The sequence below is a fragment of the Lipophrys pholis genome (assembly GCF_963383615.2).
Source record: "Lipophrys pholis genome assembly, chromosome: 8".
In the NCBI taxonomy this organism is placed as follows: domain Eukaryota; kingdom Metazoa; phylum Chordata; class Actinopteri; order Blenniiformes; family Blenniidae; genus Lipophrys; species Lipophrys pholis.
This window is the reverse complement of record NC_137630.1, coordinates 9,706,332-9,728,645: the sequence shown is the minus strand read 5'-3', so window position 1 is coordinate 9,728,645 and position 22,314 is coordinate 9,706,332. Positions and strand designations below refer to the sequence as shown.

At 40.6% G+C, this 22,314-nt stretch overlaps 1 protein-coding gene across 2 annotated transcripts in view; it reads left to right on the top strand.

Annotated features, from left to right (window-relative positions):
- The first annotated feature begins 2,221 nt into the window (after positions 1-2,221).
- ptpn11b (protein tyrosine phosphatase non-receptor type 11b) overlaps positions 2,222-22,314 on the top strand; it is a 48,635-nt gene continuing 28,542 nt past the window's right edge. For both annotated transcript variants that reach the window (XM_080470102.1, XM_080470101.1), the window contains exon 1: positions 2,222-2,327. In XM_080470102.1, the coding sequence (XP_080326228.1) occupies positions 2,314-2,327 (14 nt within the window). In that variant the 5' untranslated portion in view covers positions 2,222-2,313. The remainder of the gene's footprint in view (positions 2,328-22,314) is intronic.

Sequence of the window (22,314 nt, the reverse complement as noted above, 5' to 3'; positions counted from 1 at the left end):
GTTCAAACATTTTGAATAAAAAAATCTACATTTCCAACAAGATTTGGAAAATTTAACAAGAAATATATGTGAGTTAAGCAAAGACTGAGGCCACGCTTACAAGTACCCGGGTTTTTAAAACAAACTGATATTTCCGCTGCCATTAAAAAAAGTCTTTGTTTACACCTGATCGTTGAAAGGAGTTTTCAGGCCGGAGTTGTCAGAAATCATCGTTTGTGGTGATACGGAGCTGCGTTTATGTGTAAATGCAAAGCCCCAAACGCAGAGAAATATCACCGTTTGTGTAAAAACCCGGGTACGTGTAAACGTGGACTGATTCGTCCTGCTGAATTAACCCCACAATACCGTGTCGACAAAGGTTTTGTTCAACCTGAACACTCAGCTTACTGTTTACGTCTGAAGGTGTCTGTCATTGAAAACACCAACACATAAACAGATGAGACAAAACCTGCAATGAGTTCAGAATGAAGGAGTCACATTGTAAATGACACTGCCCATAGAGTGAAAAATGTAAGTACCTGCAAAGGTCAAATCATAATAATTGTATGAGTGGCTGTGGCTCAGTTGATAGACTGGGTGTGCTGAAGGAGTGAGGCGGGAGGAGAGTCACCTTCCTCATTAAACATCTCTGGATGGCATTAAGTGAGGAAGTTGGGAAACTTCTGATAGCCCAGTTAGTCTGAATGAAGGTTGGCAGGAATAGAACCAGCATTACCGTATGGTATGAAACAGTAAAATCTGATATCATTATTAAAAAAGAAATAATAGAAATGTTGGGAAAATGGAAATGATGCGTGACAGCGTAAACCAAAGTAAAACTCTTGTATCACATAGTTTAAGAAGGACCGGTGGGAAAAACAGATAATAAAGTGGGGTGAACAACTGAAATGATTTTTAGAATAAATAAGATTGAAAGAATGGTTTAAATTGAAACAAAAATACTTACAAAGAAATGCCAATGAATAATTAATACAACAATAATGATGATAATAAGAGAATGATCCTCCATCACTTTATCCTGCAGGAATGTTATGGTCATCATCCATTAGTTCATTCTCAAAATACCTTTATGTTGCTCAGGGTTATTGGGAGCTGGATAAAATCCCTCAAGAGGGATGAAAACAAGATACACCCTGGACAGGTGGCCAGTCCATTACAGGTCAAACACAGAGAGACACTCAACCACACACACTCACATTCACACCGAGGGACAATTTATGCTCACCAATTAACCTCACATGCATGTTTTTAGAACTGCGGGAGGAAACCAGTGCATGCACACAGAGCAAACATGCAAACACAGCGCAAGACACATTTATCTATGTAACACAATGCAGTGCTTCACAAAGAAATAAAGGAAATTCATTAAAGCAAGGTGATTAAGAATCTTAATCTTGACTAAATTGTGATTAAAGTTATGAACGACATTAAAACAAAGTGATTGGGAAAGACACAAAAAGGAGAATATAAGGGTAAGAAAATATGTAAAATCCGTTGTTTAATGGAAAGCCTGAGCAGAAAATAGTGTTTTAAGTCCTGATTTGAAAGAAGTGAGTGTGTGAGCAGGAAGGTGTTCCACAGGTGAGGAGCATAGGAACTAAAGGCTGCTTCACCTTGTTTCTTCTGACCCTGGGGACACTGAGTAAACCTCTTCCTGATTACCTCAGGGGTCTGGGTGTTTCATATTCTACAAGTTAACCTGAGATGTTGGCTGTTTAAGCTGTTTTACGTTATTTAACTGTTTTTAGCCAGGATTAGGCCATTAAAAAAAAAATAAAAATCATTTAGTATGCAATTAAAATAAAAATGTCACTACATTGGGCCTGAAGAGCCACATGTTCCTACAGCGCAGCGGGTGCACCAACATTTGTGTTCTTATAATAGTGTTATTATAGAAAAGAAGAAAAGAACATATTTCATCCTGGCCACCCCACTGAAATGTTTCTGTCTCTGCCACTGCTGGGCTGGGATTTGAGCCCACAACTTTTTTGCTGTTAGGCAAACCACTGCTCCACTGTTCAGTCATCAGAAATAAAAATAAGAAAAAAAAAGTTTCTAGTGAAGCTGAAAAAAAGAAAAAGAAGCAGTTATTGTCCTGAAGAAGAGGCTGGATTGTAACTTTGAAGGGAGGCTTCACATCGCTCGGTCTCTGCTCCACTCCGGGCTTTGATTGTGAAGGGGCTGGGCGGACGTGGTGCCGGCGGCTCCGTGCGTCATGACGCGCGGCTTCAGCGGACCTCTCACTCTTCACCGCGGCTCCGCGCAGGCAGCAGGAAACCGTCCGAGGACACTTGTCAGCGCTCAGAGACTGCTATGACATCTCGCAGGTAAAGTACACTTTGTTTTATCCAAACTTTCTCTCCTCACTCGGACTGAGTCTCACGCTTGTTTACGCGCTTCCAAATCGCCCCCCTCCTCTCTTTTGCTCTGCGCGAGCGCTCAGAGACTGACGCGAAACCGGCTGAAGGAGAGGGCGTCCCAACTTTTTTAACTCAAACCCCCCGGTAACACCTGATCTGGAATATTTAATATTGCACGCTTCTATAAAACGCGTTTGTTTGATTGTTTGTTTGTTTGTTTTGTTTGTGCGTTGTATGGGTGAGTGAAAGTGCGCCTCCTCACACGAGACGACGTTGATACCTCTAATAAAAAGTGCAAAAAACATTTAATTGAGCTCAAATCATAATGAAAAATTGTTTTAATTCAATGTCAAATTCCTGTCCTGGATTTTTTCCCCTCATTTGCAATTTTTATGCGCGTGTTTGTAAACGCTGTGATTTATTTCTTAGAAACGCGCACTATATGAATGAAAATATCAATAACATAATATGCTGACATTACTCACCTGGATTACCTGCTATAAAGGACGCTCCTGGTTTTATTGTATCTCTGTACAATGTGCAGGAATTGGATTATAGCTTCCTTTAAGCTCTCATACATTAAAAACACACTTTTGGCATAATCCCAGAAAAACCTCTTCATTCTTTATTTTCAGTTTTTTTCCAGTAAATCCATATAACAACACAGGCTAATGTATTCAATTGCATAAAACCTTCTAAATATTAACCAGATGCCCATCCACGGGACTATAATGATTTATTAATCTCCCTCAAACAGATGTGAAGAGTTACAACATAAGCTGAACTTCATTCATTCGGGTTTTGTATTATTGGTTCACATGATATGATTTGCTGCTTGTCTACCTTCCACTACTTCACTGGATGCAAAAGAAGGGGAGAAAAGCTAAAAAAGACTTTATATTGCAGTTCTTTCAGTATTAGATTTGCATTTAAAATGGATTTTGTTAGATATTGCTTCACTCATAACATAAAAACTGAAAAGTTTCAGTGTGATAATTATTGCCTCCTTAAAAAATATATATATTGTCAAATATACATTTTTAAAGAACAAAAAAAGGCTTGAAATATTAAAATTTATGTGTAAGAAAGTGAAATATATAGAATTTTCACATTTTTTTTATTATTATTATTATTATACTTTGGTAGCAGTGGCGACTTCGACGTTTGAGAAGCAAGATTGTAACCAGAAGTTTGCTGGTTCAAATCCCAACATTTTGCATTTGATGTGCCAAATCAAAGGTGCAGATTAGATCCTGGCGACCCCGAAAGACAGCAGCCAAAACTCAATTCTCTTATTTAAAACCAACAATTCTTTCTATTCCACATCAGTTATTCATCCAGGTGCAGGTTTATGTGCAAGGTGACCTCTGGGGTGTTGACGATTGCTTCTGGCGTTTCTCCTGACCACCAGGACTGTTGTGGACTCAAAAGAAATGCAGAGTTGGCAGTTGCAGAGTTTACACTTAATACAAACAGGTGCATTGGTGGAAAGGATAGTAGATGTGTTTTATTGACCTTATTTTCTGCTGAAAGTAGGGCGCTGCCACATTAATGGTGTTTGACGTAACACCTGATCTGACAAAACAGTTCATATTGACGCCCGTCCAATGACTGAAAATATAGAGTTATGGTCTTTATTATTTGTCTAAATCGCATTTCGACCCCCGTCGCCAGAGGAACTTTAACCAAATTTGACTTTAGTGTCTCCAAAACTGTAAAGAAACACTAAATCGAACAGTTTTTGAAACATTTCAGTTCATTTTCTTCTGACTTGCTCTAAACACATTCAACCTTTGCCTGAGTCTGATCTTTAAACGTCTTTTCACTTTGATAGTTCACTGCTTGTGTTTAATCTCTAGGACACTTAATTATAGTTTAACTAAAGCAGACACAACAAGTGTCTTCAAAGTTTTATTTTAATATCATGCTGACTATTATGAATTAAGTTGATAATTAATTTAAAGGTTGATCATCCATCTTCAGTCTGAATGAAGTCAGAGTACATCTCAGACAGTACACCAGTACATCACCGGTTTTACACACACACACGCACACACACTCACTCACATGACCACGGACAATCGTGGAGTCACCAATTGGAGTCAAGTGTTTCTTGGCCGCCTCCTCCTTCCAAGCCTGGCTTTGAAACACTGAAATTGGAGAGTGCTTGCCACTAAACCAATGTTTAATCCTTTAAAGGTTACAAAAATAAACACTTTTCCTTCTGCCTAGAAAGATCACATTGTACCACATGGACATGAAGGACATGCCGGTGCCCCCTGCTGGGAGAGGAAGTATTGATAAAAATCGGAAATAGCCAAAGCTCTTGGGAAGATTAACTAAGAACAAACTGCTAGTTGGATTCATCAGTGACTAAATATTTATTTATTTATATTAAGCGTAAAGGATTCAGATCATTAAGCTAAACAAGTTAATGGCAGTGAGCGACCATGCTCTCATGAAATTGTGATTAATGATGGCCGATTTGATGACTTCGACAAAATAATCCTAAAATTGTGAATATTCCAGAATTCCACGGTGTGAAGGGGGAGGACTACTCTCGTAACCCCACTTTTTGTTTTTCATACGATGCTGGGACGGTCCATCTCCCCTCTCACAGTAATTGAAGCTCTGGAGCACGTCAGATAGTCGTTTTCATTAAAACCAAATAAAGCAGAGCTCGCAACTCTCGCATGCCATGAGTGAAACACACTATAACTCTGAATTCTCACATGAAGAGATGATGTTTGTAAAAGCTGATCAGCTCTAAAAGTGTTATCAAAGGCATGAAAGTATGTAGAAGATGGGTGTATTCTTACTCAACCGTCATACCTGTTGAACTTATGATCGTTCATCATAACTTATCATGTCACATCCATTTGTCTTTGTTATATTTTCTCCACAGTGAGTTAGTATTAACTCCAGTTTCTTCACACAGTGTGAAACCATGCATTTGTTATTAATGGGCGGCTGATGATGTGACACGGGTTTATTTATCTTCAGTTTATCCAAAAAATTCACTTATTTCAGCACAAAGACACTTGAGTAGTGGCTGCTATTTTTGTTCCACACATACTGGATTTCAATGTGCTGAAAGGTTACCAAGGACAGCCCAGTGTGTGAGTTGTTGTTGAGTTGCCTGCAGGTGAAGTTCAGAGATGCAGGAAAAAGACCAAATCAAAAGTTGTCATCATCTCGGAGAGTTTCCGTGGCGTGCCGCTGGTCTAGACGCGTCTGACTGTTGCTCTGTACTTCCTGAGCTGAAGTACCACAGGGGAACAATACCACAGTGCGTGCCGTCTCCGTCTCACAGGGCCGCTCTCCTGTGATGATAGTATCGTATCAGGAAGGATTTCACTTCATCAGAATATCACAGAGGACTTCAGTTTCCACATACTTTGTCCTCTATTATTCTTGTGCTGAAGCCCGGTTGTGGTAAAGTCTTAAAGGGACAGTCTGTACTGTGCCGAGTGCACAGCGGAGGTGGCAAAAGTAGAAGCATAGATACTTAAGTAAGACTTAAAACTTGAATAAAAGTACTTTTTCAAATAATTTATAGAAGTAAAAGTCATAACATACATTTTCTGAAATCAACTTGAGTACAGTTTTTCAGTTTGCCTGTTTTGAGGCATCTTAAACCTTTTCTGATGGCGTGTCTAACAACCAATAACTGGTTTTCCATCTTGGTGGAGAATGAATAAATTCTACATATTGGCTCTTGTTACATGGCGTCATCATATGCATATACAGTATATGTGTGCATGTGCACATAAATTAGAACGCATGTCACTGTAACACTCTATAGTGCAGTGGGCGTAAACATTGCTGACAAACATCGTGATTCAACCTGTGTCATCATTTTTAGTCAGAATGGTTTTCTAAAGTATTTCATTTAACAATTTTTCTGCCATTATTGTGGCAGATTTTTTAGAACAGAAAGTCTTTGAGTTCAACCACTATTGATGCAACTTGATCACTCTTGTTTCTTCAGTTTGAATAACTGTTACTTTGATCTTTCAGTTCAGTTGAGGGTTTTTTTTTGCAGCAAAGCATGAAACATAAAGAACGCACATTCATACATGCAACCTTTAAAAATCCAACAGGGAGGGATAATACAACACCAGTAGCCATCGTTCAGCTCCATCAGCTATGACATACAGAATCAGTAAAGTGCTGTCAGTGCATATTATAAGTTCCTGTCTACCTGTGAGAAGCCACCTGATATAAGATATAGCTACAACTCCTCCTGACTTCAGCAGGGAAATGGGTTTAGGGACGAAGGAGTGTTTGTACCTTTTCCCTTTCATACCAGAAAGTCTGAGCCAAAAAGCAAGAAGGCAAAAACTGGAACTCGGCACGTGATGGACGGGAGCGTTTCACCTTTCAGACCGTTCAGATTTACACTAAATCAAATATGTAGAGGTTTAACCGAACGAAGATGGAGTAGGTACAGAGGTTTGAGTTTAAATGTAAAAAGTCACGAGAGGGAAAATAAATGCTCAAGTAAAGTACAGATACTTTTCCACTTTCCGCCGCTGGTGTGCAGGTAAAGTAACAGTGATAACGGTCAGCGTCGGCCCAGAGAAAGACGTAGTGATGAAGCACACTGCTCTTCCATTTTCATTTTAGCCACTTGCTTCTGCCTAAGTCTGGCAAACTTTCCACTTTTGGAAAGCCCCTCCTGCCTCTCCCCTTTGTTTGTGGAGCAGACCTCGTCTGTCACTGAAACTCATTTGACCAGCTGAGAACTGTGAGTCAGTTTTTTCGATAAGCCGACAGGAAAACAACAGCCCATGTGGAGGAATAAGATAGCGTTGCCAACTTTTTCAGGAGCGGTCCGAAACTACATTTTTTTTGTTTGTTTTTAAATTCTTTTCCAGATGCATGTTTTGCATTTTATTCATTTATTCAGACACAAAGCAGTGCACACAGGGTTTAGGAGACAGCTGCACATGCCCACGCTCTTTCACTGCTTAATTTAAGGGCCGCGTCCTTGAAAATGTCATTTCTAGTATTTGATATCAGAGCTGCTTTTGCAGACCTTTGATCAGAGTAATACGGCCATTAACGACTTTAAATAAGCCGTCGTTCAGTGAGCCGGGGTTAGCAAACAATGGTCCAATCAATGTTAATGCACACGGATGTTAAGAAAATAAATCAATGTTGAGTTAGCTTGTAATTATTGGAGGGCTTGTTGTCATGAAATGCACCAAAAAATAGTTAGTTTTTGAATGTTTTTGCAACAAAAACTGTGCTTCCGAACATCCAAACCATTTTACAGGCTTGAAAATCTCCAATCTGTGACTCAAGAGAAAGCATTAGCGAAATGACAAACACGCTGTGTTTAATCTAGAATTTAACAGAGCCTCATTTCATCATTTCAATATTGTGTTTGTGGTGTGGCCACATATTTACACAGAGCTGCAGCAAAATGCAAAGCATGTTTAAACGTGTGTTTCTCACACATCAGTAATACAATGTGGACGTAGAAAAAAAAGACTTATCTGCGGTTATATTTAGATTTTGTGGCGTTTATTGTGACTGCTGTGTAAATGCTGTCTGCAGCTGGTAATGAAGATTTCTATTCAAAAGGATTGCTCCTGTTTTAGAAAAGTTATTTATTAACCAATATACCCAGAGCTACTTTTACTGTTTCACAAGCGCTATTTACTCTCTGTAAACACACAAAGCTGCAATCCCTTTTTTGCTTGAAGTTATTTTACATGCTTTTGACCACTTGTCTCCTGGTTGGCCTGTGCAAAGAAAAGCTAGTTAGTCATTAATTCTAAGCTGACTGTTTGGTGCTACACAGAAAAAAACCAAAAAAAAAAACATTCAGTGAATGGTGGGGGTGGGGGTGGGGGTGTTCACCCCATGTAAATACTCCAGATCATCAGCGGGGCTAAAAATAACTGCCACATTACCAAAACCCACACCCCGGGGCTTGTCTGTGACCAATATAGCCCTAACCCAGACTTTCATGCTGCACTGTGGCTACTAAGTATATCACCTTTTTGTCAGCGGGCCTAGACAGGCATGCTTTAAATAGCCAGTCAGAGCTATATTGAACTTGAGACATTATGTAAGAGGATTGAGTGGTGGCTGGATGCACATGCGGCCTGTTTTCCCCTCTTCAACCCGCCGGAGGCCCGACCTGCAGCTCCCAGCTGCCTCCGTCTCTCCCACAACTTTATCCTCCCCTTTCTTGTCTGATGAAGCCAGGCTACTGGAAATCCGGCTCTGTTGTCTCTGCCTCTCCTCTCCTTGCTGCCCGTTGCCAGATGCGCCTGGCGGTTGTCAAAGGGAATCCTATTCTTGGAAAGCCCTGAGTCACTCCTGCTCCTGCAGTCATGATCTGAGCAGGCGAGGGAGGACTTGGATAAGGTTGTATAGGAAGGGCATGCTGGTCACTCTGCATTATAGATTAGTTTAAAAAAAAGAAAAAAAAAGAAAAGCGCATGTCCTGCACAGATAAGTGTTCTTCAATAAATTACAAGAGCCTGCATCCCTTTTGTGACATAATAACGAGAATGGGAGCTGCTCTTGGGTGATATCTGTCAGTTTTCTTTTAGGAATGCTGTGGAGATTATGTTAAAGGTAAGCAATTTGCTTGACCGAAAGTACAAAGATAAACATTTTACTAATCCCCAAAATTTACTTTTAACAATTTGCCTGTAGATTTATAAAAAAAAAAACCTCTGTATTAATGAGAGTCAGAACAACACGAGTCTGTGAACACATAACAACTGGCAGTGGAGGCCTAATGAGTAGAACAGCTCAGTGTCGCTGATGGTGTCTTCCTGCGTTGGTTTGAAAAGGATTTACTCAGCTGGTCTTTTAAAACAGGGCCATCGGCTTCAGATAAGTCATTTCAACTGAAGTAACTTTAAAGGTTTGACTATCAGAGGTTTCGGAAGTTGTTGGAAAGTCTTCCTAATGAGCTGAATGCAAAGCAAATGAACAGAGTTTTAGCGAGCGAGCAGCGGAAATCTTTTAACTGACATTGTTAAATTAGTGCACTCCTGCACCCCTCAGGCTTAATTCTACATTTGAAATTTGCTTGTTAATGGGCTCGCTGCAACCTTAAAGAGAGCTATAATGGACACTTAACACATGGCAGCAATAATTTAATTAAACCAACACTTAGTATATTTTGGAATGCATGAATCGGTGTTCTTACATTGGCCCCAAGTGAGGGGCAAGTGGAAATACATCAGCAACGGTGTTTACTGCAGCTGCTTAATGTGACATTCGAGTATTAACAAGCAAAGAAGCAGTGCAGGATTTTATATTTCCCTCTCTGTCTCTGAGCAGGTTTGTGTCTGCAAGCTGTTCCCGGGAAGTTATGGTGTTTAAGTTAAACATTATCCAGAGAGGAAGAGGGAGCAAATACAGTTGTTCCCGCAAACATCCCGAGTGCAAAAACCATCGTCTCACTGGAGATCTCGGGAAAAGTTTCCCAGAAAACCCAAAGAAAGAGGCTCACAGCCAGGATTGCATAAGTGACATTTTCAGGAAAACGACTTTCATAATTAAGCCTAAAACAGCTTGTTTTGTTCTGTCTTGCCTGAAAGCAAGAGCAGGAGTCAAAGCCAAAATCAAACACACATAAATAAATGTTTGAACTTCATCGAGGAAGTGATTTGAGGCAGGCACATGGAGCTGCAATCAAAGCTACAAGGAGCTTCACACGGGATGTGTGGTTCCAAAAGAAAGCGGTGCACAGATCGTGCAAGGTAAATTAGACAGTTTTGCATATAGCTGTAAAGGTTTTGGACTTGGCCACAAATCCGTTGACGTCAACCGGCTTTGCACATAATAGTAGCAAATAAAAGAAACAAGCCAGGTCAAAAAGAAAACGGGAGAAACTTTAATAGAAATGTAAATATTATAAGTCGGTAAGAAGCTGACCGTTGCTTCCACCTACAGACAAAGACTAATCAATAGCAAGAACACAACATTTAGGCCTTCAAGTGAAAACGGACAACTTTTGTTGTGTTTTGGGTGTCTGTTTACACAACGACGGTGTTTGGAGTTACTGAAAATGCAAGTTTTTGTAAATAGCCCCCAATGTGGAACATTTCAAAAAGTTCTCTGTCTCTGGTGGGAAACTGAACTTTTCTGAAATGCTGCTCCTGCGCATGTGCATAGTGTCATCGGGTCATAGTAATTAGTTCTTGTGCACATGCTTGAGTAGATGGACAATAACAACACTGGCGGCCAGAGTGTCATGACTCCGCGTCCATATTCTGCTGGGACTTGGTAGTTTTATAGTTGACAGTCGTCTGTCCATATAAATGTCTATGTACTCTGCATTGTTTTTGTTTATAGCATACTGCTCTTTGCTGCATGTGTGTGTGTGTGGTTTCATTACAACAAAAAAACAACCGCGCCAACTTGTGGCCTGGCATGCTAATTACATTGTTTACAGCGTTTCTGCCGTTTCTTCAAAATGGACATCCTTTTCAAAACATTGCCATGTAAATGGGAAACTTCTCTGGAATGAAAATGCTAAAACGATGCATTTTGACTTCAATCTTTGTCATATAAGTGGAGCCTTTTCCAGTTTTCTGGATTTCCACGGAGGCAAAACTGAACGTTACATCTACAATCAATCCTTCCTCCTCCTCTTTGTGTTTTCTGTGCCACATTTGTCTCTCTGTGGACGACATACTTTGATATTTGTGTGTATTACTGTATGTTGCAGCGCTCTGGTTTTTGCAAAGGTTGACGTCATGCAGTCTGCACCCATCAAGCCCGACGTAATCTCAAGTTCATGATGCCGATGTGGAACATGCAATAAACTTGTACAATTGCTATAATTGCCCAGACTGGTGGGGGCATTAAGGCAGAATAGAGCTCCTGGAAACTACTGAAAGCTTTTTGGCTAGACGTAAGTAAGTGTGAATGTTTTAGTGTGGCATTCTCAGTTGAAATTACCCCCACTTATTGATGTTAAAAAAAAACACACCAAAAAACCCTGTTGATCTTCTGTATCTTCTTTCAGTGCCACCAAGAAGCTGGCAGAGTTTTTTGTTTTTGTTTTTTTTTGTCAGATGTGGTTGAATGAATTGGTACGTGTTGCAGTACAGATATGCAGGCTCCCCCCGGGGGGCTCCATTGGAACTTGGCTGATCCCCTTACTTTTCATTTTAATGCAGTCATCAGGCAGGGATTTACTTTTAACTATCACAATTGCAACCTTGTGTGGCTGCAGGCTCTTAGTTTTGTTGTCAGTGTTTCGGTGTGCAGTTATCAACATTAAGGAGCTTGGCAGGCTGATGTTTTTCATTATTTACACAGGCACCAATGATGGTCTAATTTGCCCACGAGCAAAATAAACACAATATATGCGTGCACATTTCTCCACATAATGTAGATTTTTACCAGTATGCAGCTGGCTGGCCTTCACATGGCTGCATCAACAGGTTGTTCGCATGCGATGTGTCTGATTCGAGGGAAGTTAACTGGACAGTATTTATTGAAATCCAAACACAGCCTCATTGTTGACAAGGTTGGACAGGAAATGGGTTACATAGAAGCAGAAGTTACTGTTTTAAGTTAACAGTAATCTGACATTAGCTCAATCAGGGACTGTCCATAGCAGTTTACCCAGCATGCCTCTGTTTCTAGACAATGAGCTGTTGAACGTGTTTCATTTAGCTGGTTCACAAATGGGAAGAGTAAAAGGTTAAAGGGCTGCCAACAGATACCTGTACTGCATTTTCATCGTTCAAACATGGTCAAACCTGCTGTGAACTACTGAGCTACATGTGTCTGATTATTCACAGAGTTTCACTATGATAATTCTTTACTTTGGTTTTTCAATTAATCCATGAAAGATGAAACTATCCAGATTTCAAATGTTGACCGTAATGGTCAAAGTTAGTCAGTAATCAGTTACCCTCTATATGTTAAAAACTTCCTCATCAAAAATAATGTTCCTTACGTCACCATGCACACAAGCTATGTTTCTTATATGAATCAACTTAAGTAATATTAATTAACAAAAACTCGCCCAGGGTGTAACTTTGCCTTGGCCTATCATTAGCTTGGTTCTGCTCATGTTCCCCTCAAGCCCTATGATGAATTTACATATAAACACATCAAAGTTCTTCCATGTAACCTTGTATTTCTGCTTCCATCCACTCATCTTCGATGTCGCTTTATCCAACTTCAGGCTTGTTTATGGTTTACATATTTGAATGCATGCTCTTCAAACGGAGCAAATGTCACTGTTGTACTTCCACACATCCACTACTCAACATACTGGGCAAAAACCAAGAAGAACAGTAGGCTGCATGAAGTCATTGATAAGGGTGGCGACCAATGGTACTGCTACACTAATCAGTGTCCTTAAGCTTCCAGAAGACCAACAGAAATACGGATTTAATGAATCCAGAGAAAGGATGGAAAGCTTGAATGGTAGCAGGACGTTGAAATAATCCCAGCTGACTGTGGGTGAAGGCAGGACATATCTTCAACAGGCCAGCTGCTCATCACAGGGCCAACGTGGAGTGATTATCTCACACATACACACATATTTACACCTACAGGCAGTTTCAGGGTCCTTTCACACTGGTTAGTGCAAAATAGTATTTGAAGTTGATGAAAATGTAAAAGAGCTGTAGCACTTCGAGTCCGCCTCTCCAGGCTATTCACTGCTCTCGTACCTCGGATGTACAGCTCATATGATCACCTTAAATGTCACCATCTAACCCCAAATGCATGTTTCTGCACTGTGAGAGGAAAGTCTCAAACCAGAGATTTTCACTGTATGTGGCGAGTGTTAACCACTGCACCGGCTTTCAAACAGTCCCTGATTCATACATTTAACTTGAAGGATAACTTTTAAAAGGCACTTTTCTACCACTTAAGTTTACCCTTGAAGTTTAAAGACTTCTAAAGACCTGAAGGTTTGGCCAAAAATCCCTTCATAGTCTCACAAAGTCACCTCAGAAAAACACCCAGTGTATCCAAAAGGTAATCAATAAGATGCACTACTATTTGTAAAACTGTTGATATCAAGCCTGGTCTCTGAATAAATGGTGAATTGTAACTATGCGATAATTGAGAGCTGAACTACAAAGCCATTTTCCCTCCATTGTTTTCTTTATTTCTCCTACCTCATCTGCAAAGCTCCCTAACCCACTCTAGCAAAATTAATAACCTAATGGCATACTGCTGAATTGGCTGGATTGAGAGTGGGGGGGGGGGGGGGGGGGTTAGCCTGGCCAGGGCTAACTATGATCCGGTGTAACTACGCCACGTGTAATCTCCAAACACGGGCAACACAGCTGTTGTATTAGCCGCCGACAAGATAGCGCGGACGTGGTGGTGCTCGGGGACCTGGCACCCGGACCTGGCCTGGCCCAGACTGGCCTGTGTTACAGCCAAGGAGAGCTCTGTAGGCGCTAGGAGCACGGGGGTGGTGGGGGTTGGGGGGGAATGTGTGGGTGTCTGGCTTTAGAGCTTTGGAGATTCCCAAACCTCCGAGGGTCTGAAAGTGGAGACAAGCTGATTTTGAGGGACTGGGACGAGGGTGGTGGAGCAGTTTGCCAGTGGCTGTCACATATGTCTGCGGCGGGGACGGAGGGGGAGCTGATAGCACTGGTGCTGGTATCAGGTCTGCTCACGCTCATCCAAATCCCAGATTAAAAGGCCCCCGCCCCTTCGCTCACTCTCTCTCTCTGTCTCTCTCTTGCCCTCCTGCACACTCTCTCTCTTACACTTCTGTTGTTTCTCTCACTGTCCCCGTCTCACTCTAACTCGGTAACACTTTTACAAGCACCCCCGCCCCTCCACGCCCTCCCCCTTTTGTTTCTATATCTCCCTCGCTCCCTCCCACCCTCTCTTGTGTAACAGTGCCCAGTGCTGGATTACTAAAGTCTGAGGCTGCTGAAGCAAGGGGCTGTGGCAGGCTTTGACCACAATGGTGAGGTAGGGCTGAAACCATCAGACTTCACTGCATTTTGGCCCGTTAGACAACAATCCAATTTCTTAAGCTAATCCTCCTGCAAACAATGCCTTTGATTCTGCTTAATTTTAATGCACTAAATCGTGAGCTGTAGGAGAAGCAGTGGGAGAGCAGGTGGAAACCTGGCTGTGCAGAAGTGTTTCTGCAAAAGGTCACAGAGAGGTTAGGTGCATGCTCCAGTCAAAAAGGAAGTTTGTCTGTTTGTGCGTGGTTTTGTGCCTGGAAAGTCAAGGGAGGGCGAGTCTTTTTCTTAAAAAAAAGAAGAAAAAAATGAAAAAAAAACCTTGACAAGGTGATTAGCTGTGTGTTACTTGCTCCTGTTGTGTGTTTATGTAGTGTTTGGTCTCATTGTTTGAGTGACAGCCGCGCTGTGATGAGGGATTAGCAATGGATTAGTGACATAAGGCATTTTTGTCCCACTGTTATTATTTTTCCGTATGAATCTGTGTAGGATTACTACAACAATACTACGAGTAATCTGTCCACCAGCTGACACCCATGACCTGTCAGCGGCTCCTCAGTACACTAACCCAAATACAGTTTGAGCAGGGAGGTCGGGAGGTACAAAACCTGTACATTGATGAAAGTGACTCTAAAATTTGTCAGATATCTGCAAGATGGTTTTATATGTGTGGCTAGGTTTACACAATTTCAACTTTTGGGGAAAAAAAGGCAATTTTGATAATTAAAGTTGCACACACATCTATTTTCAACTGCAAAAAGACTACCTTATTGAAAATGGCTTTTTACAGTGTTTTTATTGTATTGTAATGTCTTTCAGCAGAAATGCAGTACTATGCATTCATCCTACAGAAGTAATGACTTTGAGGAGAAATTTTCCTGTTTTTCTGAATTAATGAGATATTTCTCTCAGAATATTGAGAAGTTTTCAAGGGGGGGAAAATGTACTTAGTTCTTGCAAAGTATTTAGATAATTATATACTTCTTCAAATATTTCATGCATCAAACTTCTTTCCAGAGTGTGATTGGATGAGTGAGTGCTGATTTCATTTATGTCGCGTATGAGCCAGACAGTGCCGGTTGTTATAAAGGATTCGCAGATTGCCCAGATCAGCTCACCAATGGTCGCCTTCTGGCTGGTGTAATCACAAAATGTAAAGTGTGATACTGAATTTGTTGGTAAACAAAAGTGATATATGAAAGAAGCATGGATGGAAATACAATAAAAGTACAAATATGCTGGAAAAAGACAAGAAGCAAGCTATGATCCAATGATCCAATGATTTACATTCATATTTAAAGTTTATTCATGTTTCCAGCAATTAAAAACAAAGTAGTAGTAATAGACAACTCCAGTTTACCTTTCCTCAAACAGATGATTACTCTCGGGGCACGCTCACATTTCCCTGCCCGACCCGGACCAGAGTTATCTTCAGGGACTTTCTGGGAAAGTTAGTTTTGTTTTGGTGTCTTTGAACGTTCCACTGAGCTCTGATCCGGGTTTAACAAGAGGTCTCTGGTCCCCTTGAAAACATCAGTCTACGTTCTCATGCAGGTGGCCTTTCCAGCCGGTGGGATGAGAGGAGGCGACGTAGAGCGCAATGCATTTTGGGTATTGAACAAACAAAGCTAACCCTGCAAAACAGAAGCATACACAGAAAGATAAAGTTATAAAGTATCTTGTGGAGTACAGACAAAGCAATAGTGAGGAAGAAGTATTGAGAAAGGATCTCATTAATATCTGGTCTGAAGACTCTATTTGCGGTTGTTTGTGGCTACCCATTAGCCACAGCTAATTAGCCTCGCAGGACTTCCGCTTTTGGTCAGGACCAATCAATGAGCTGTGTTACTTCTTTACTTCCTCTGGTCAGTGTTTGCTTTGGGTGGCAGCACCCCAAAACGAACAGCTATTATAATTGCTTATACTTTGACCAGGCAGTTTAATCCACTCTCAAAAGGCAACGGAACCAAATGAAACTTTCACAAAAACAATGTGTTTTCACTTGAAATGTTGTATGAGGAACCCCAAGTTTGATAAAGGTTGATAGACAACGGATGGATGATTAGTGTATATGTATAGTATTAACAAATATTGCTCTAGGACTGCTGTATGGATTCCCCCAAAACATTGCCAAAGTTTTGAATTTAGTGAGATGTGCTTCACTTTCTGTCTCACTTCTATCTTGTGCTAGAAATGGCTTCGGCAAAATTACAACACTACTGGGAGAGAAGCTGATTTTGCTTTGGATTGCATACACTTACCTTCCACGTTTTGAATGACACCTGTTCAAATAGCTGCTGGCGTTCAAACCAAGCATGAGAATGGGGAAGAAAGATAATTTAAGTGATTTTGAAGATGGTTCTTGGTGCCAGACTGTATTTCAGAAACCTCTGATCTGCTGGGAGAAAATATCCAGCGAGAGGCATTTATCCGGGCCAAAATGGTTTGTCAAAGATGAGTTGAGGATAGGCAGACTGGTTCCAGATGATGGAAAGACAACAGTAACTCAAATAACCACTCGTTATACCCAAGATCTGTCAAAGACCAGATCGGCTGTTACTGCTGTCAGCTACCAGGAAACTGAGGTTACAGTTCACACAGGTTCACTGAAGCTGGAATAGAAGATTGTAAAACTCTTTCCTGGCCTAAAGAGTCTCAATTTCATCTGCCCCATTCTGATGGTGTTGTCATACTTTAGTGTAAATGATATGAAAGCATGGATCCATCCTGCAATGTAAGAAGAGTTCAGGCTGCTGGGGGTGATGGTGGTGTAGTGGTATCAAAGATGTTTTTCCTGACACACTTTGGGCCCCTTAGTGTGAATTGAGCATTTTGAAGTGCCACAGTCTACCTGAGTCTTGTTACCGGCCATGTCCATCTTATTTATGACCACAGTGTACCATCTTCTGATGGAGACTTAAAGCAGAATAACACACCATGTCAAAAAGTCCAAACTCTGGCTGCATGACGTCACATTAATGTTATCGAAAATTGGGATACCTACAAAGAGTGTTGTGTTGTGGCCACCAGGTAAGAAGTAATTCCAGCTGTCAGTCAATATATTTGAATACATGAATTAATCAAAATTCTGTCAAACACGAATTTGCAGAGCACATAGACGGCATGCGTGGAAACCATTATCCCGCTAACGATAATGCTCACACCATTTTTTTTTCTTCTTTTCTTTTTAATTACCGTTACCACAAATTCACTGGGCTTAAAAGGCCTCCATAGCAACAACATTCATTTTTGCATTGGGTATATGGAACGTTTTGGCTGGCGGTTCATCAGAAGAACAATCCCATTGTATAGATAGAACAATATAGAAATAAATATATACATAGTGGTATCGTTTTGGATATTCTTGTCAGTTTTGCTCAGTCAGATTAAAGAATAATAAGTATTGTCCTGTTTAAAGTGTTGTGATGTATTGAATCATACTGTTGCATGTATCATATCCCCAGAAGCCTGTCAAATTAATTGGGGGGGAAAGGCTTTTCTCAAAAGAGGCACTATTACAGTATCTTACAGTATGGTTACACTTGATCAGTAGTATTTTATCATTCTGTTTTCTGTGCCGTTTCAAGCTCCTGTGGTGTGCTGCTGTGTCATGTCTCGTATCCTTCATGGATTCACTCTCAACTATTACCGACAGTACATTTATCTCTCTTTCTCACTGCCTTTTGAGTCATTTCCTGTTTGTCTCCAAATGCTTCACGCTCAGAGCGCTCAAACATCCAACATCCACGCTGGATGTACCAAGATATTTTTAGTGTCATGGGGAGGGCCTTGTCCAATTCGTCCTCTGTTCTTACCCGTATTTATGACTAATCCCCTTGTACTCGTTTACCATTTATTATAGCAAAGGTTTCTGCTGTGATCTCCCCGGGCCTGTGGAATGAGGAAAAGTGCAGCAGATCGGTTTTAACACCCCCCCTGGTGAGGATAAAGGGGTCAGGTGCATTCTGGGTCAGATGTCTCGGCTGGTGAGGTCTGGTTCAGTCCGGGTCTCAGCGTCGTCGTCGTAACGAGTCCCGATCTACATCTTTACGTCAAACTGGACTGAGTTTGAATTCTGTCTTTAGAAACTCAAATTGTCATACATGTTAGAATGTCCGTGCTTCTACCGCGGTGTCCGTCTCTCACTCCACCTGTATCTCCTTTCACTCTGCTCATGTTTCCTCTTTGTCCAAGTCAGAACAGGTCAGGCCGCTTTGTGACTGACAAGCCGTCAGTGTCTCTGTGATTCCTCTGGTAAATACAAAATAGTGACAGTTCCTTCATCTGGAGGCAAAAAAATAAATAAATATTCATCTGTGACATTTACATTTAGCTCCGGGAAAGCAATTTCAAACTTTTTGTATTCTTTTTTTTTTTTTTTTTTTTTTTGTAAATGTCATCTTTGATTTGACTTGTAGGGATAAACAGAAACCTCAGCTGAAGGATGTCAGCCTTGTATTTGTTACAGGGTGTGTTCATTCATGATTGTGCAGTTTTCGGAGCTACGGAAGAATAAAAGGAATAAAAAAAATGAAATATTGTAAGCATTGCGTCACATTGCAAGAGCTGAGATTCAGTCTGCTTCCAGAAATAGTGACCACAACAGAGCTCGGTTGTGCTTCTGCTGGTCCGAGGTGACACAGGATCTGCTGAGCTGACACATGAGTCGTATTTTTATCTTACTGTCATGGGTTTGTGTCATACAGTGCACAAAAACAGAAGCGGCTAAATGCCCGCTCACTGTTAAAGCTTTTAGATGTTATCTTCACAGCATGAGCTCCATGAAGAGGCTCTTGTCGTGGTCCCCCCCTGACTTCTGGTAACCAATAATAGGCTTTTGGAATGTGTCGCAGGAGGTGGAGGAAGGCTCTGATTTTGGCTCATTTGGTCAATATGTCATTGTCGGAAAACATTATTCTATTTTTATTTCTTTCCTTGGAGAAACTCTCGGTGTGTAGATGATGTAAAGGCTTTGGCCTGATTCATCTATCAAGCATTTGTTTTTCCATTTGCATATTTTGAAATTACATTTGTAAATCTACGAAGCTCTAAACACATATTTAGATTAGGGGCCACATGAAAAACTAGGAAAACTGGAAGACGACAAGCTTTACTGAATTCTATAAATCTCTTGTATTTATTTGCATGTTTTGTAAGACAATGGTAATTTGAAAGACTCGAAGTGAAGATCGGTAAAATTAATCTTGTGGCAGTACTTTGAATCCAAAAATGAACTTGTACAATGAGCAGCTTTACTTCTTTTTATTGTTATTTGCATCAGTCACTCATGTTACTACCAACCATGACGGTGTCTTATAGAACATACAGAAGATTTGTCTGACCACCATGTTGCCACATGGTAGTTACATGTTTGATATTGGGTGAAAACTGTGACAAGGAGGTCACGAGATTAGGGCAGCAAATGTCTCACTCACTCACTCACTCACTCACTCACTCACTCACATACTTTGTTTTCCCGTTTTAGTAGAAATAAATGAAAACCAACCTATGATTTTCTTCCCAATGTATTTGATTTGTGTCGTGTGGTTTGGAGGGTAAGATGTCAGAAAGAGATTGTGAAGATGGTAGGTCCAGAGACGAGGGGCTAATCGTATGAAAGCCTGTTGCCCTCCATTTCTCTGGGTGAGTGAGACTGTAGGTGGCAAACCAGAGACACTCAACCTGCCAAAAACTGAAGCCCCGTGATATCTTGCTGAGCTTTTGTTACTCTGGACGGCCACCTGCTTTGATTTTTTTCAAGTTTTTTTGGTAGATAAAAGCACATCAACTTTTTGCATCTCAAGCCATCGTGTTCACGTCGTCCTTTGAACCCTTTGTTGTGAGACTATTCCTCTCGGCCCTGACCCCCAATGACCTTGGGTTTGTGGGAGGGGCTTCTTCCCTCACCACCTGGACGGTCCGCCCTGTGGAGGACGGAGCAAGAAGTTTTTTGTTCTCAGTAAAGGTGTTGAACAGATTTTAGTTCAGGGTATAGATTCAGCCCAGTTTGATCTTGAGTGGGTCGGACCAGTAAAATAGTGCCAAAATAACCTTTACATTTAAACTTTAGAGTTTTTCTTTGTTGTGGCACAGAGAATACATGATGAAAATTTTCACAAAACCAAACAATTACAAAAAACTTCGGCAGTGAGAATTTCCTCAAATTGTGCTTGGTTTATCACAGGATTTATAAAAATAGAACAGCAGATGATGTTGCTGATGTTTGTGCTCTGAATATTTTTGACTTATTGTTCTGGTGCAGTTGAGAATAAATCAGCTGCTTTGTGGTTCCAGAACCGAAACTCCCGATCTACATGCTTTCATCGATCTTTATTGTAACTGCTGAGCATCTCAACACAAGTGTACAACTCTTATGTATTGGAGCAGTTGTGGGGTGTGTTGTCATTTTTGTTCAAGTGAGGGAAAAATGTAATTTGATGCTCTGAATTTGCTTGTATGACAGGGGTTTATGATGTCCGTGAAGCTGTTGGAGACGCATCACTGATATATGTGGAGTAAGAACAGTTTCCAGTGACCAGCTGGCAGAGACGCAGAACGTTCTGTGTGAAAAACTTTTTTGTTGCTTCTGGGAAAAGTGACTTTTTTTGTGTGTTTCTTTTCTGCTTATTGATCTTCTTTTTTCTTTCTCAATAAGTTCTGTTTCTGTACAAACCAAGAAAAGACATTAATAACTAAATACAAGGTTTGTTTTGAAAGACTGTCACTCTTTGAAGTATTTACTACGTAAATAAGGCTTATAGAGGCCGTGAAACCCACTTTGTTTTAATCGTTCCTAAGTTTGTGTTTTATAATTCAAACACAGGAGAAACTTTCTCATTGCAACATATAAAATACAGAGAAGTTAATTCCTTGGCTGTTATTTTTAGTATTCAATTCCTCTGTTTCATGAAGCCTATATCACACTTTTCTTCATTTAACCTAATCCGCTGCACTCTGAATATTTTTGTTTCATTCAACATAAGCACATATAAGTAAAGCAATGACTTTATTTTTTTATTTTTTTATTTTTTTACCACAAATGCTGAAAACATTTTTATTATACATTTCATACATTCTACATTATACAACTTTTCTGAATTCGGTCATTATTGATATTGTTGACATGTTTGGTGGACTAATATATTGTTAGAATAGGACAAAATTGTGTAAACGGATTTTGCCTTCTAGCATGCAGCAAAAAAATGATTGTCAAACATGCAGATTATATTTTTCGCATTGTGCAGAATGTTTAGGTTTTTTTTTAATGCTGCTCTTCTACAATATGGAGGATTATGGAAATGTGTAATAACTTGAACTACCAGCTATGGTTCAGTTAAGGACCCTTCCGACCCCCACCTTGACACACAAGCGGAGCCCCCCGGATGGCTAATGTTGCTCCAGATTAGCCCACAGTGGCACACAGTAGTTAGGGAGTTTAACCCGGTGATCCCTGCTTAAACATGAGCTCTAAATCCACACAGCTGACACACTGCCATTCACTGGGACATTCCCCTCTCTCTGCCTCCTCCACTTTAATATAGTCCTTCATACATAGAACACATGATCACTAAACTGTACGACATGCGAGTGCCAGTGTGGAAATGTGCTCCGGTCATGTGACTGCTGTGTGAATAATTGATGCCATGTGGTTTAGATAGGTCACAGTGTTAAAGAATCCAATAAGGGGACGCTGCATGGATAACTGGTCAACACACCTGAGAAGTGGACGCGATAAATATTTGCCCGTGATGTTTTGCAACAGAGGATGCAACGTGTAATTATTATCTTTGGCTTAGCGGTACTGTAAACTTTAGTGTCCAGCCCTTTCAGATGAGGACAGGACATGCAGCGTGTATTTATTCACTTATTCATCAAGAAAAAAAAGAGTTGTATTGCCTTTTAATTTCAGGGGGAATAAGTTAAGTTACAATTATGTTTATCCTTCCATCGTTACACCTTTTACAACCATTTTATGCCAGTCACTTTTAAAATAATTCTGCAAACATCAAACACAT